Source organism: Achroia grisella, unplaced genomic scaffold (assembly GCF_030625045.1).
Source record: "Achroia grisella isolate CSIRO2021 unplaced genomic scaffold, CSIRO_AGI_Agris_v1 utg719, whole genome shotgun sequence".
In the NCBI taxonomy this organism is placed as follows: Eukaryota; Metazoa; Arthropoda; class Insecta; order Lepidoptera; family Pyralidae; genus Achroia; species Achroia grisella.
Window position 1 is genome coordinate 1331060 of NW_026713002.1, and position 13851 is coordinate 1344910.

Consider the following 13851-nt stretch of genomic DNA (forward strand, 5'->3'; position numbering starts at 1 on the left):
TTTTCGCATTAGAAAATATTCTTTCTCATTTAAATAGGTTCAGTAGTTTTGGCGTGGAATCGCGACAGACAAACAGACAGAGTTACTTTCGCATTTATATTATTAGCAAGGAAGTATGGATTACGCTTTAAAAAAGAAAGTAATCATGTAAAAATTACAAAAAAACTATTAACAAACTCATATATCTCTTGTCATATTAAACATAATACATGCAGATTATAAGATAAAATACAACGGCAACGTGATAGAGACACTTTTAAAAAACTAATAAGCAATTTATATTTTATGCTAAACATTCTCAAAATATGCATAAACTGAGAGATTAGGACATATCTCTCGAAGTGGTATGCGATAATTTGATTCATCGGCTGCGTGGCGTCTAGACCGCTTGAATTGTAATTTGTCACAGCAAATACAACATAGTCCAACGCTTCTTTAAAGGCTATACATTTTTTCCTTTAGCAAATGTGGTGCAATGTAACAGAAAGTGGAGACATAGGCGCAATTTTTTACTGTTAACTAGCTGAGGCCGTGACTTCTTACCCATATCTAACTTTTCAGTTTATAAAACTTTTGGAATAAAACAAACACAAAATTTTATGTGAAGTTTGCCGCTATACATTAGAAAATGAAAACCACACTCAAATCGGTTAAGCCATTCTTTATATCATATGGAATAAATGAGCTTGTGGCTCACCTGATGGTAAATGATTATCGCCGCCCGTGAACACCCGCAACACCAGGGGAATTGCAAGTGCGTCGAGGCGTGCTAAGCCAGCAAGCCTCGACGCACTTGCAGAACTTTAAGAACAAATAAGATCTCTTCAATATCTTATCGGTTCGGATTTATCTTTTACTTTGGGTTTTATTACGATGTCGAAGTCCCTCAATGATATAATAGTTTTTCTCAAATATTTTCCATCTACAGAAAACATACATACCAACTAGCAATACTAGCTGTTACCCGTCTCTGCGTTGAATTTAACATAATTTTATTTAAATAACCCAAATTCCTAAAATAAAAGTAGCCTAAGTTACTCCTTGCAAAATCGGCCCAACCATTTCAGAGATTAGCAAGATCAAACAAGCATATTAGTACCGTGCGTATATAAGTACCGTATATATATACTTCCATATGTATTTAGTGAAAAGCTACTTGTACTTATACTGTTAATTTGTAATTACAAACAGACAGTTCCATTTTATTTATTTGTATATATATGTAGATGACTGTTAAAGGTCGTTTTGAATTTGACTGTCACCATTTTGGCGACCTTGCGTCATTATCTACCAGACATTCGTATAACCGGTTCTTGTGATACTCCCAGACGGTTTTTGATTTTAATTTTTTGAATTTTTAACTTGCATCTGAAGATTTACGATGTCTAGTTTTTTAATAGACAAATCGACGGTGCCTACTTAAAATCGTATTGACATCTGCATTTATAATTAAGTATATGGACGAGAAAAAGTCTTTAATGTATATGTTCAAAATTAGTTTGAAATTGATAAAAGTGCTATTGATAAGAATTCTAAAAATTATTCAACTATATATTATGTTTTATTTATTTAAACATATAACTTCAGTTATTAACATACCAAGGAAAGAGTACACATGGCGGGCTTAACACCTTACGACATTTACTACCGGTCAACCAAAGGTTGTGCAGAGAAAAAATGTAAGCGGTGCAAAGAAATGTCATAAATAGTATTTACTAAAAGATATATGTAAACACACGCATATACATACACAAATATATGTAATATATATAAAAGTATAAATATATATAAATCAAATATATTATATTTTGTCTGCATTAAAGACATAACATTACTGCTCAAAAATGGCAACTTTGAGTGCGTTTCAAAAGTTGGCACATTCGCTTTCATTTTTGGACCACTCAAATGCTGTTGGCCGCAGCTGTCCTTTACAGCTTCACCGAACGATTGGCGAGTGCAGATGGCACTCCAAACACGCGGAAGGACTTATGGAGCGGCTGAAGGCCAACTCTTGCCTGACGGATACGAGTTTAGTCTGAGGGCACTGTTAGAAGTTCGAACCTCGGCTCAGGTTGTCGTAATTTCGATCACTGTTTGAATTGGGCGAGGCATTGATTGAAGGGGCATGGGATGTGAGTTTGTTTGCCAATCAAATCCTATAAATGTATAATATTTCGTAATGAAATTACATAATTTGTATAAACAAATACTGATGCAAATCTAACAGGATTTGCATCAGTAATTTTTTTGTATTCAAATTATGAATGATGCAAATGAAATAAAAATTACATCATTAAAATTTCAACACGATGCATGTTCTTTGACAAAAACAAAACCACGGGTACTAAGCGTAAACACGTTTTACAGAATACAGGCCTCGGTACGCTGTAAAACGTGTTTATACTTAGTAGCCGTGGCAAGCAAATCCGGAACGTCTTACTAGTGGTTATTTTTAATAAAGATATATGTACATTGTACAACTCGCCCAAATGCAGAGACTAACTTTTACTGACTATGTGTCGGCAAGATATAGCTCATATGTATACATATACTTATACATCATCATTATTACATCTATACACATAATTTTATATATGTATACAAATCTATACAAATAAATAAATATGAAATTTTTGTCTGTCCGTTTGTTCTTGCTAATCTCTGAAACAGGTGGACCTTTCACCCGCATATAGCTAATGTTATAAGGTGTAAGTTACTTTTAGTGCAGAAATTAATAGATAAAATTACATTCCATGCAGACGAACTCGCGTAAAAAAACTAGTACTTAATATAATTATTACTAGGGTAAGTAATGTTTTAAACAATTCGGGTAAACAGTGTCTCCACTTCTTATCATCCACCACTGTGCCCCGCCAGCGTAAACCGTTAACACAAGCGAGTGCATATCCATCCATACCATTATCATTTAAAACAGCTCTTCTCTCCTTTTTAATATATTTTAATATTTAATTTGTATGCAAAATCTAGACATATAATAAATGTTTATGTTACGCATTAATTTGTTATTTATCATCTCGAACAAATTTGTATTGTGGACACGTTATTTTGTTTGCATACGATCATAATTAATTAATACTGATGTGAATGATATATTTCTATACAAACATCACACTATGAATCTATTGTAAATGATGGGCGTTGGGAAGACCACTCATTACTAAATAGTTTCAATATAGACTGCATTTATTCTCGACAGTTCGGACATAAACTGTATTTATTCTCCATAGTTTGTATATAGACAGCATTTATTCTCCATAGTTTGGATATACACTGCATTTATTCTCCACAGTTTGTATATAGACAGCATTTATTCTGCACGGTTTGGATATAGATTGCATTTATTCTCCACAGTTTGGATATAAACTGTATTTATTGTCTACAGTTTGGATATACACTGCATTTATTCTCCAGTTTGGATATACACTACATTTATTCTGCACAGTTCGGATATAGATTGTATTTATTCTCTACAGTTTGGATATAAACTGTATTTATTGTCTACAGTTTGGATATACACTGCATTTATTACATTACTTATACATGTGGTTGGTGCGCTATACACTACACTTAATGCATCAGTATAATAATATCCTTGGACGCTTCAAATAGCGCCATCTAGTCTTAAATTAAGCAGAGCTTGTGTTTTGAGTACTAGACAATTGATAGAAATACTTTAATACATTTTTTATGTAAATACATACATATAATTGACAGAATAACACGCGGACTAGTACAGAATATTTACATCGTGCGAATAATCGAACCTACAACCATATAAAGCGGTGTGCTAAACCACTAGACTATCGAAGCCGTAAAATTATAATACTGGCAGGGTAACATGAATGAAAAAAAACAAACCTTTTTCTAGAAGTTGTGCGAACATATTCTGCACGTTGGAGTGATGGTGTTTCCACCTCAGGCAATACTGTTGCGGCATCATCTTCATTGAACTCCAACCCTCAGCAGTACACTCGTTCTAAGCTCGCCCAGTTCATGGGTCCACTCTTTATTGTACTCGACTGTACCGCCTGTTACGACTATGTCGAGTCTGACTGTACACGGGTCATTCACCCTCAAAATAAATCTACAAGGCTTTGGTATGAAGGCAGGTTCACGATTCGATTTTTGTATATTTTGGTACAAAATTTTGGTCGAAACGTATTTTTTTTTTGTATAATGTCTTTTAATAATATTTCAGATTAGGTACTATCAGGTTCTTGGAATGTAGTCTCTCGGTGGTTGGCATAGAGTCAATTGTTACCTGTAACAATAAAATTAGTCTTCTTATATAACAATAAATAAATTACCTATGGTTGTATAGTCCCAAACTTAGCTTATACTTTATGGACTAGACAATAATAGACATATTTAAATGCATTTTGTTGTAAACATTTAAAACTCCCAAGGAGACTGTCAATATTAGAACCAACTGTGCCGTTGGTATGTATGGTACAGTTAGGTAGACCATCGTGATTAATTCCTTGTGAATTCCTAATGAAGGGCTAACTGACAAGATTTCATGCTCATCCGATCATCCTCTGATGACCCGCCAACATATACCATCAGCGCATGAGGATGAACCATATTCTATAACATTCCGTACGGTAGGCACTGAATTTACATTTAAAAATTACTACTTCATTATTTTTAATAGAAATGGCAACTCGTGAAATAGCCAAATGTCGTGCTGAAAGGACAAGGACGCAGACCCGTAAAACATATTTAAAATAAAACATATATAAAAAAGATCGTAACAAACGATACACGCTATTATTTCCATTCAGTTCACTATTCAAATTTAGAATTAAATGAGCTAAACATACCTATGGAATTATTTCAATTGCTCTAACCAGCAATTCTAAATTTGAATTGATTAGCACACAAGAGACAAAAATAGAACCAAACATTTTTTCTATGAAACTGTATATCCACTTTTATTTTAGTTTATATTTGGAAGTCGGTTGTTGTGTATTTTAGCCTTAGTAGCAAGCTTACGTATAAAAAAGGATTTTCGTTTAAACTATGAAACCTTTTTTATTAACATTTCTACGCTACCTAAATTTCATTTATATTTTGTTTTCATAAGGACAGTACCTATTTTAAAGTTTAGTATGTATTTGCTTACTAAATTATTTCCAGTCAATATATATACTCATTGAATTCAAATTAAAAATAACTACAAATTTCGATTTATCATTAATTTTTTGTTCTCTAATTTGGGATAGGCGAAGACCTTAAACCCGTACAGCTATTTCTCCAACCATTCTAAATATTAATAAAATTTAAATTAAGAAATCAATACATTTTTCTATTTATCATTTATTTTTTGTTCTGACTAATTTGGGATAGGCTAAGACCCTAAATCCAAACAGCCCTTTCTCCAACCAGCAATTCTAAGTATAAATTTACTAGTACATATTTTTTTTAATTACACCTTAAGCATCATGAATCTATGCGCATAATAATAGAATTAAAAATAAAATCTACAATAACGCTATTAGCAAAACAAATGGGAGGAAAAAAACAAAATAAAATATTACATACCGAGCGACCTCAAAATATTCTGAACAAGCACTGTTATCGCGTATTTTTACAATCATACAAATATTACTATTACAAACAAAAAAAAATTTCCTCTGGCGTACAAACAAATAGTTATGTAGCGGACACACGTCCGTTTAGGTAATTTGGGCAAATGTCTTTTTTAACCGACTACGAAAAGGAACTAGTCACATAGTCCGCTTTATTTTTTTACAATATATATATATATATATTTAACTCCAATGTACAGATATTTAAGTATATATATGGTGGATATATGTAGGTACTGCGTGATTAGTTCGCCAATTTACGAACCGATTTTGATTATTCTTCTTTGTTACAACTATAGATATTTTGGATATATGTCTTTTTAAACCGACTACGAAAAGAAACTAGTTCCTTAGTTCAATCTTTTTAGTAAATGTGTAGTAGGTACATTAATTAATTCGCTAATTTAAGAACCGATTTATGATGATTCCACTTTTTACAAAGACATTTTTTTCATACTACAAACAAACAAACAAGTTGTGGCAAACAAGCACATTTCCATATCATAGTAATTTTTGTTACTTTATATCTAGTCAAATTAACATATTATTACTATTTTATTATGCCACTCTAATAGCTAAGCATAAGGCGGGTCGTATGCCATCCATTTAATTAAGCGATTAATCAAAAAGCAGTCAAACCCGCGGGAAACAGCTCGTATGTAAACCAAACTAATTAGGTCATAAATAGTTACGTACATACAGAAAATGGGTCACCGTTTAAAGATATTAAATGGACGAAGAAATACCGTGTTGCTTTAGACATAGCCGTATCTATTTTTAAACAGCAATTTTACGACCCAACCTCATAAATCGAGACATCTAAATGATTTTAGAGTTCTCTAAATATATTTTTTTTTCTTACTAATATTATAAACTATCCGCTAGTTTCCCGCGTAACTTTGTCTGCCTCACACTTACTCAATTTACATATCTTTTTAAATTATAGCCTATGTGTCATTCAGATGTATAAGCTATATTAGTGTAAAGTTTCATCAAAATCCGTTCAATAGTTTTTGTGTGAAAGAGTAACAAACATCCATACATAACTCACAAACTTTCGTTTACGTTTATAATATTATTAAGATAAGGATGCCAAAGTAACTCTGTCTGTCTATCTCGCTTTTACGCCAAAACTACTGAACCGATTTAAATGAAATTTGTTATGTAGATAGTCTAGACCCTGAGAATGAACATAGGCTACTTTTTATTGCAAAAAAGGTTGTAAGAGGTTGAAAGAGGAGATGAAGTTTGTATGCAAGTATCATTTTTGAAGCTAGAACGATGAAACTTTTTTTTATTATTTTTGGATTATATTTGACATTATTCTTTATTTGGTCAAAGCTAGTATTCTACGCAAAGTCACGGTCACACTTAGTATATATTAATACCTGAAACAAAAACTTTGTATCCCTTTTTACAAAACTTACTCTGACGGAAGATTATGAAATTTCGCGCACTTACCGTTGACTCAGAGAAAGAGTGCAGAATGCAAATATATATTTATTTAAATTACATTACATTACACACACTACTATGTATTTGACACATACGCATATGTTAAATTGAAAATAGATTAATATTGCTTGTCTTTAATATTAATTGTCTATAGTCTTATATTAAAAATTTAATGTGAAACATACCCTAAATTAGAATTATTTATGATCTAATTTCGATTGGACAACTAGCATAATTAGAATGGCATACAAGCTGATGGCCACCTTGATTGTAAGTTGCAACCGTCGCTCGTGACACTACATGCATTGCTATTCCGGGGTATTTATATATAACACTAGACGTACTCGCGACTTCGTCGGCGTGGAAATAAACTTAACTTATTACATCGGCTACCTGCCAAAAAAAGTCCCGTCAAAATCGATCCAGCCATTTCAGAAATTAACCGGAACAAACAGATAGACAGACAAAAATTGAACAATATGTATGTAGTAAAAAATATTTTTTTCAATATTACCAAGAGACACTCCCATTTTATTTATATGTATAGACTAGCTACCCGCCCCGGCTTCGCGTGGTTGTCATGTATAAGCCCTCAAATATTAATAATTTTCCCCGTTTTGGAGCATTTTTCACTGATGCATTGCTACTATTGGTCGTAGCGTAATGTTATATAGCTTAAAGCCTTCCTCGACAAATGGACTATCCGACACAAAAATAATTTTTCAATTTGAATCAGTAGTTCCTGAGATTAGCGCGTTCAAATAAACAAACTCTTCAGCTTTATAATATTAGTATAGAGTATAGATATAAATTTTCGTCTTGAATTACTATATATATAGAGTATATATTGCCAATAACTGCATGAAAATCCATTGCGTAGTTCAAAAGATCTAAGCGAACAGACAGCAAAAGCGACTACAAAATGTAGTCACTTTTGTTATTTATTATTCTTATATTATTTATATTAGAGGTCTGTACGAGGGATGATTCTTACGTGCCGTGTCTATTATCCATGTAATTTCACTGCCTTATCTCAACCTTCAATGATACGCATTTTACAAAGCAACGCTTGGCGACTGAAATAGGTGAGAATGAATTACTCACGCAGTCGACTTTGAACAAAGCCTACCTTCAGGATGTAGCTTTTGGCAACAGACGTGTCAAGCTGCTGTTTGCAAATTTTGCTGTTTTTGACTTGGGATATCCCAAGTCAAAAACAGCAAAATTAGAAAACTGATTTAAAAATCTATGAGAAAAGTAGCCAACACACTTTTAGTCCATGGAATTTTACAAATGCGACCGTGGGCGTTTCACACCTTTTACAGTTACCATAAAAATGCCATGGACATAAAAAAAACTGGAGACGTTCCGACCACACACACACACCTCAGTTATATGATGACTAACTTGGCAACAAGATCATAATAAAAAAAAACAGAGAATACTAGTCTGGACAACTTAATGCTATTTTTAGTAACAGAGAATGTAGACAAAGTGATCGGTTTTTCGAATGCACGAGAGATTTATCTCTTCGATCAATCTAAATGATGAGTTATACACTTTCGTACGAAATTATCAAACGTTCAAGAGAGAAAGCTAAATTGACATTGTGTAAAGTATTATTTATATACAAATAAATAATGATCTAATATTATAAATGCGAAAGTAATTTTGTCTGTCTGTTTTCGCGCTTTCACGCCAAAACAACTGCGCGGATTTAATAAAAATTTGTTACACAGACAGTTTTTAATGCGAAAAAGGGTTGTAAAGGAGTTCAAATTCAAATTAAAAAATCATTTATTCATGTAGGACATTTTAGCGGCTTATGAATTCAAATGGGAGACGAAAGATTATATGGAGGTATCCTCATTTTTAAAGCTAGAAGCTTGAAACTGATTTTTATACTGATGTATGGAAATTCGTCACTTTTGATGAATCTTTTTTCTGTCTATCTTTTTGTTCTTACTAATCTTTGAAACATTGGACCTATTTTAACGGGAATTTGATTCCCACCTAGCTAATATTATAAAGAGTAACTTAGGCTACTTTTATTTTAGTTATTTTATTTTTTATAATAGCAAAAAGTTCATTCTATGCAAACGAAGTCGCTTATACATAAAATTAAACAATTTCAAGTTGTAATGTTTCTTTCTTTCAAATAATCATTAATTTGCTTCATATACTGAAATATTTCTTACAATAAGTTTATCAATACAGAAAGTTAAAAGTACATATGGCGGCCTCACATTGCGGTATTTTCCACAAGTCAACCATGCGTGGTGCAGAGAAAAGTTGTTTGCGATGCATATTATTATACATGAGAAAACAACATTTTGGAATTATTAACACATAAATCTCACTACTGTTGTGTTGTTCTTATTTAGTGGACTGAGGTGTTGTGTGTACTTGTTCTTTTTTCTAACTCCAATAGAATAGAATAGAAAATAATTTATTCAAATAAACTTACATTGAAGCACTTTTGAATAGTCAGTTATCTTTTTTTAATATACCGCTCATTCGAAAAGCTTCTTCATAAGAAGAACGAGCAAGATTTTACGCGTTGCTCTCTTGAATAAAGATTGAAACTTTACATTTTTAAATTGAAATGTACGATTACAAACTGCATTCATTATGAAGGCAAGAAAGGACTTTACAGCTGAAGACCAGCGTCTACCTGATGGATACGTCTTTACTTTTAGGGCACTGCTAAGGTTTTCTCGGCTCAGTCCGTCCCTTTTAAATAGGACATGGAATCGATCGAAGATACCGGTGGTATCGGTGTCGGGTATCCGTGAATCCCGCGCTAGATTGTGTTATTGGGGTCATAGTCTTCATCGGCGAGGACGGTGTCGTGTTTTTGTATAATATCGCGGTAGGAACGCACCTGGAGGAACACTGTATTAATGAATAACACGACGAATATGTGACGACTGTAGATTGTAGGTCTTTAAAATTGAAGCGCGTTTCTATAAACGGATCAATTTCAAAAACCAGCAGCATTAAAAAACTACCTCTTTCCAAATCGTAATCATCAGATATATGTCTATATATCCAATAGATAGTATAAATATGTCGGTCGTAGATTTAATTAAATGAAGTTAATGAAATCTTAACTGCAGTAATTAAGTTTTCATTAGATTTGAATTAATTAATTTCTTATATAAATTGATTGAACACGCGGTTTTCTTGTTAATTTATTTAAAATCATGTCCAAAAATATATCATACAAAAACTTATGTTAATATACATAATAACATTAAAATTCTTTCCGTGTCGCTGTCTAATGCAATCTGTTACAAAAATTACATTACTCTGATTTGATATATCTTGTTATAAACGGGAAAGTTTGTGAGTATGGATGTTTGTTACTCTTTCACGCAAAAAATACTGAACGGATTGTGATAAAACTTTACAGTAATTACAGCAGATGTTTGTCAGCAATTGCGAATAGTGATGGAAAAGCTAGCTCAATCGAGGCTGGTCAATCGTTAGAAGAGCTTCAATTGGAATGTCTAAGACATCCACCGTACTCCCCGGACTTTGCTCCAACAGATTACCATTTTTTCCAAATTTGGATAACTTCTTGCAAGGGAAAAAATTGAACTCCGATGGACAGTCCAAAGCGCCTTCAAAGATTTTATTGATTCCCGTCCGGATGGTTTTTTTAGTAAAGAGATTATAAACTACCTATGATGGCAAAAGTGCATAAATAGCAATGGTACATTCTTTGATAAAACAAATATATATTTTGAAAAAAAAAATCGACTTTAGGTTACTCACTTACAAAACGCCAATTTCATATATTAGGACCTAATAGTCATAAGCATCTGGCATTTCTTTTGTGGACTCCCGCGAAACTAGTTTGCCTAGTGCGGGAACGTATAGTCAATGTTATAATAGATAGATAATAAAACTTTATTTTACAAATTTTTATAATACTATCTCGTAAAACTAATGTCTGGGTTTGTCTACAGTCATATAGTTCTCTCTTATCTACTTACTAATTAGGTACATGTTTATATACATTATTTTAGACAGCATTTTAACGGACACATAAAATACAGTATTCCGTTTTACAATATTTATGTATTAGAAACTATTAAATTAGGAAAATATTTTTTATATATATTAAGTTTCTAGGTTACATGGTTTTTATAATTTATAATAAAAATAAAAAAAACCTTATAAGGATGATTAATAAACCGGACATTTCCGACAAATACCAATTGTGTCGGTTACGCCCGCAACTATATTTTGAGTGTCGCCGATAAGGGCTGTAAGGTAAACATATTATGAAACACCTTTTGAGTAGGAGTTGAATATTTTACATTGTTTAAAAAAAAATAGAGTTGAAACATTGAATTTTTCTAAGTTAATAGTTTGCCTGATATCTACTGAAGTGATAATAATTATTATCAAGTGAGTTTTAGTTGAAAATGCTAATAAATTGAATAAAATAACAGACAAGTACATACGGCCGTAATGAAACAGTCTAAAGCAACACGTACGGGTGTTCCATCGGGAATGTCCCAAATTATGGAACTCAAAATGAACTGAAGTACTCGCATTAAAAACATTTTTCAGTTACTACTTTATTTATTCATAGTATCAAAAGTTTTATTACTAATTATTAATACAGTTAGATTTAAAAATTATACGAATAAACAAGCAATAAATAAATATTCACTTACAAAGTAAGTATGACAAAAACAGTTTCAAATCTTAGCATTAATAAACAAGATATAAAAACCAAATATACATTAAATTAAACCAAAAATTCAACTATTTCATTTCTTCTTTGATCCTTTGTAGTAATGCGTTCTCTAGTAGCTTTTTCCGTTCATCAGCTATCACTTTTTTCTCATTTAGTAATTGTTTTCTTTTATGTAGCTTTTCTTCTTTAGTTTTACGATCAGTTTCTTTTTTTTAGTCATATTGCATCCATCGATCAGATGTGCCAGCAGAAGGTAGTTTGAGTTTACCTGATGACTCAGCTTTAATCTATTTTTTCTTGACTTCAAATTCAACTCAAATATTAATTCATCACCAACATTACGCTTCAAAATATTAGTTAAATTTAGTCAATTTAAATTACTACTTTCATAAATACCAGAATGAGCTTCAGTAACCATATCTAAGGTTCATTTTATACTATAATTTCCTACAGTAATTACCTCAGGAATGGCTGCTTTGTTGAGACTGGGTACTGGTATTTATCAGAGGAGAATATTTATTAGAAGAATGACAATCATTGTTAAGTGTCATGTAATCATTAGTTTTATCATTCGACTTGATTATTAATCAAATTATTTTCTTACTGTTCTGTTCTTTCACTAAAAATTCAAATTTACCAACGTCACTTCTTTGACAGTTAGTTTATTTATTTCAGGAAAACCAACCAATATCAAATTATAAAAATTATACCAAACAATCAAAAATAAAAATAACAATATAAAATAAATCTATAGAATAAAGATATCAAATTCTATAAAAAAAATGTATCTACCTACAAAAATTATTAATTTAAAAACATCTATAAAAATGTGATATGTAGGTGCTTCGTAAAAATTTTGAATTAAATATGTTATTAATTTTTTCAGGCAGGTTTTCCACTTAAGTATATGTTTTAATTAATATAAAACAATATTTATCATCCAGCTTATTCATTTTTGAGGTTAGTTTTTCATTTTCATAGAATTTTACAATCTATGTACATATCTAAATGCAAATTTTTAGAAATATAAACTGTTCTAACGTAAATTGCTTTGTTGTTATTAATTAACAATGATTAACACGAAATTAACTAAATATTGTCCACTTTTTGCTGTTTCATAATTACGGACAACTAAGAAAATCGAATGTGAGGGATATGTGGAACACTGAATATACTGTTCCATTAATACGGTCTGTTTAGAAATTTTTGCGGCAATTATGAAACACCTAAATAAAAAATAAATACCTTATTAAAGTACTTTAAATTCATTATCAATCAATAGATAATAAGTCAAACTTTTGATTGACATGTTTCAAGTATTTTTGTATCATTGACAAATATTTCAAATTGTTAAAACAATTGTGATGACACGTGTCATTCTCTAACTCTAAAAGACAGTCTTTTTTCATGCAACCTGACACGGGCATTTCAACTATTTTTTTTTCTATACATTTTAAGGTGTTTACAAAAATAAATTAATTTAATCAATAAATAGGTTATTAAAGATCATAAAGATAATATTATAAATACTGAATACGTTAGAAATTATTTGTAATTCGGATTTTTATCACTTGTTTCATAAACTAGTACAATGTTCCATAATATGGCCCTTTACCTTACCTCTGACACCACACTATCTCGGTTTCGAAAATTACGTAAGCCGATACCGTTATCTCGTTTCGAACTCGAAAACAGTTTTTAAATGTTTGTATAATGAGTGTTAGATAATTAGCTCGTAGAATCATTTGAGGGCAGTAGACATATCAGTGTATGTCATGCATATTCTATTTCAATTTGGATGATTATTTGGCAACTCATCATAGGTACTAGTGGCGTTATAAAACTATTTTTTTTTCATAATTATAACGCCTCTGTTTTTATTTATTACTAGCTGTATATATATGTAGACTAGCTGTTCCCGCGTCTTCGTCCGCGTGGAATTAACTTTAACTTTATTTTTCTAAAATGAAAGTAGTCTAATTTACTCCTTATTACATCGGCTACCTGCCAAAAAAGTCCCGTCATAATCGGTCCAGCCATTTCAGAGGTTAGCCGGAACAAACAGACAGA

At 31.5% G+C, this 13851-nt stretch overlaps 1 protein-coding gene across 1 annotated transcript in view; it reads right to left on the reverse strand.

The window, feature by feature from the left end:
* LOC131850214 (protein jim lovell) overlaps nt 1–13851 on the reverse strand; it is a 61629-nt gene that overhangs the window by 18317 nt on the left and 29461 nt on the right. Inside the window, exon 2 of the mRNA XM_059200384.1 lies at nt 3880–4282. Coding sequence (XP_059056367.1) covers nt 3880–3967 — 88 coding nt within the window. The 5' untranslated portion in view covers nt 3968–4282. The remainder of the gene's footprint in view (nt 1–3879; nt 4283–13851) is intronic.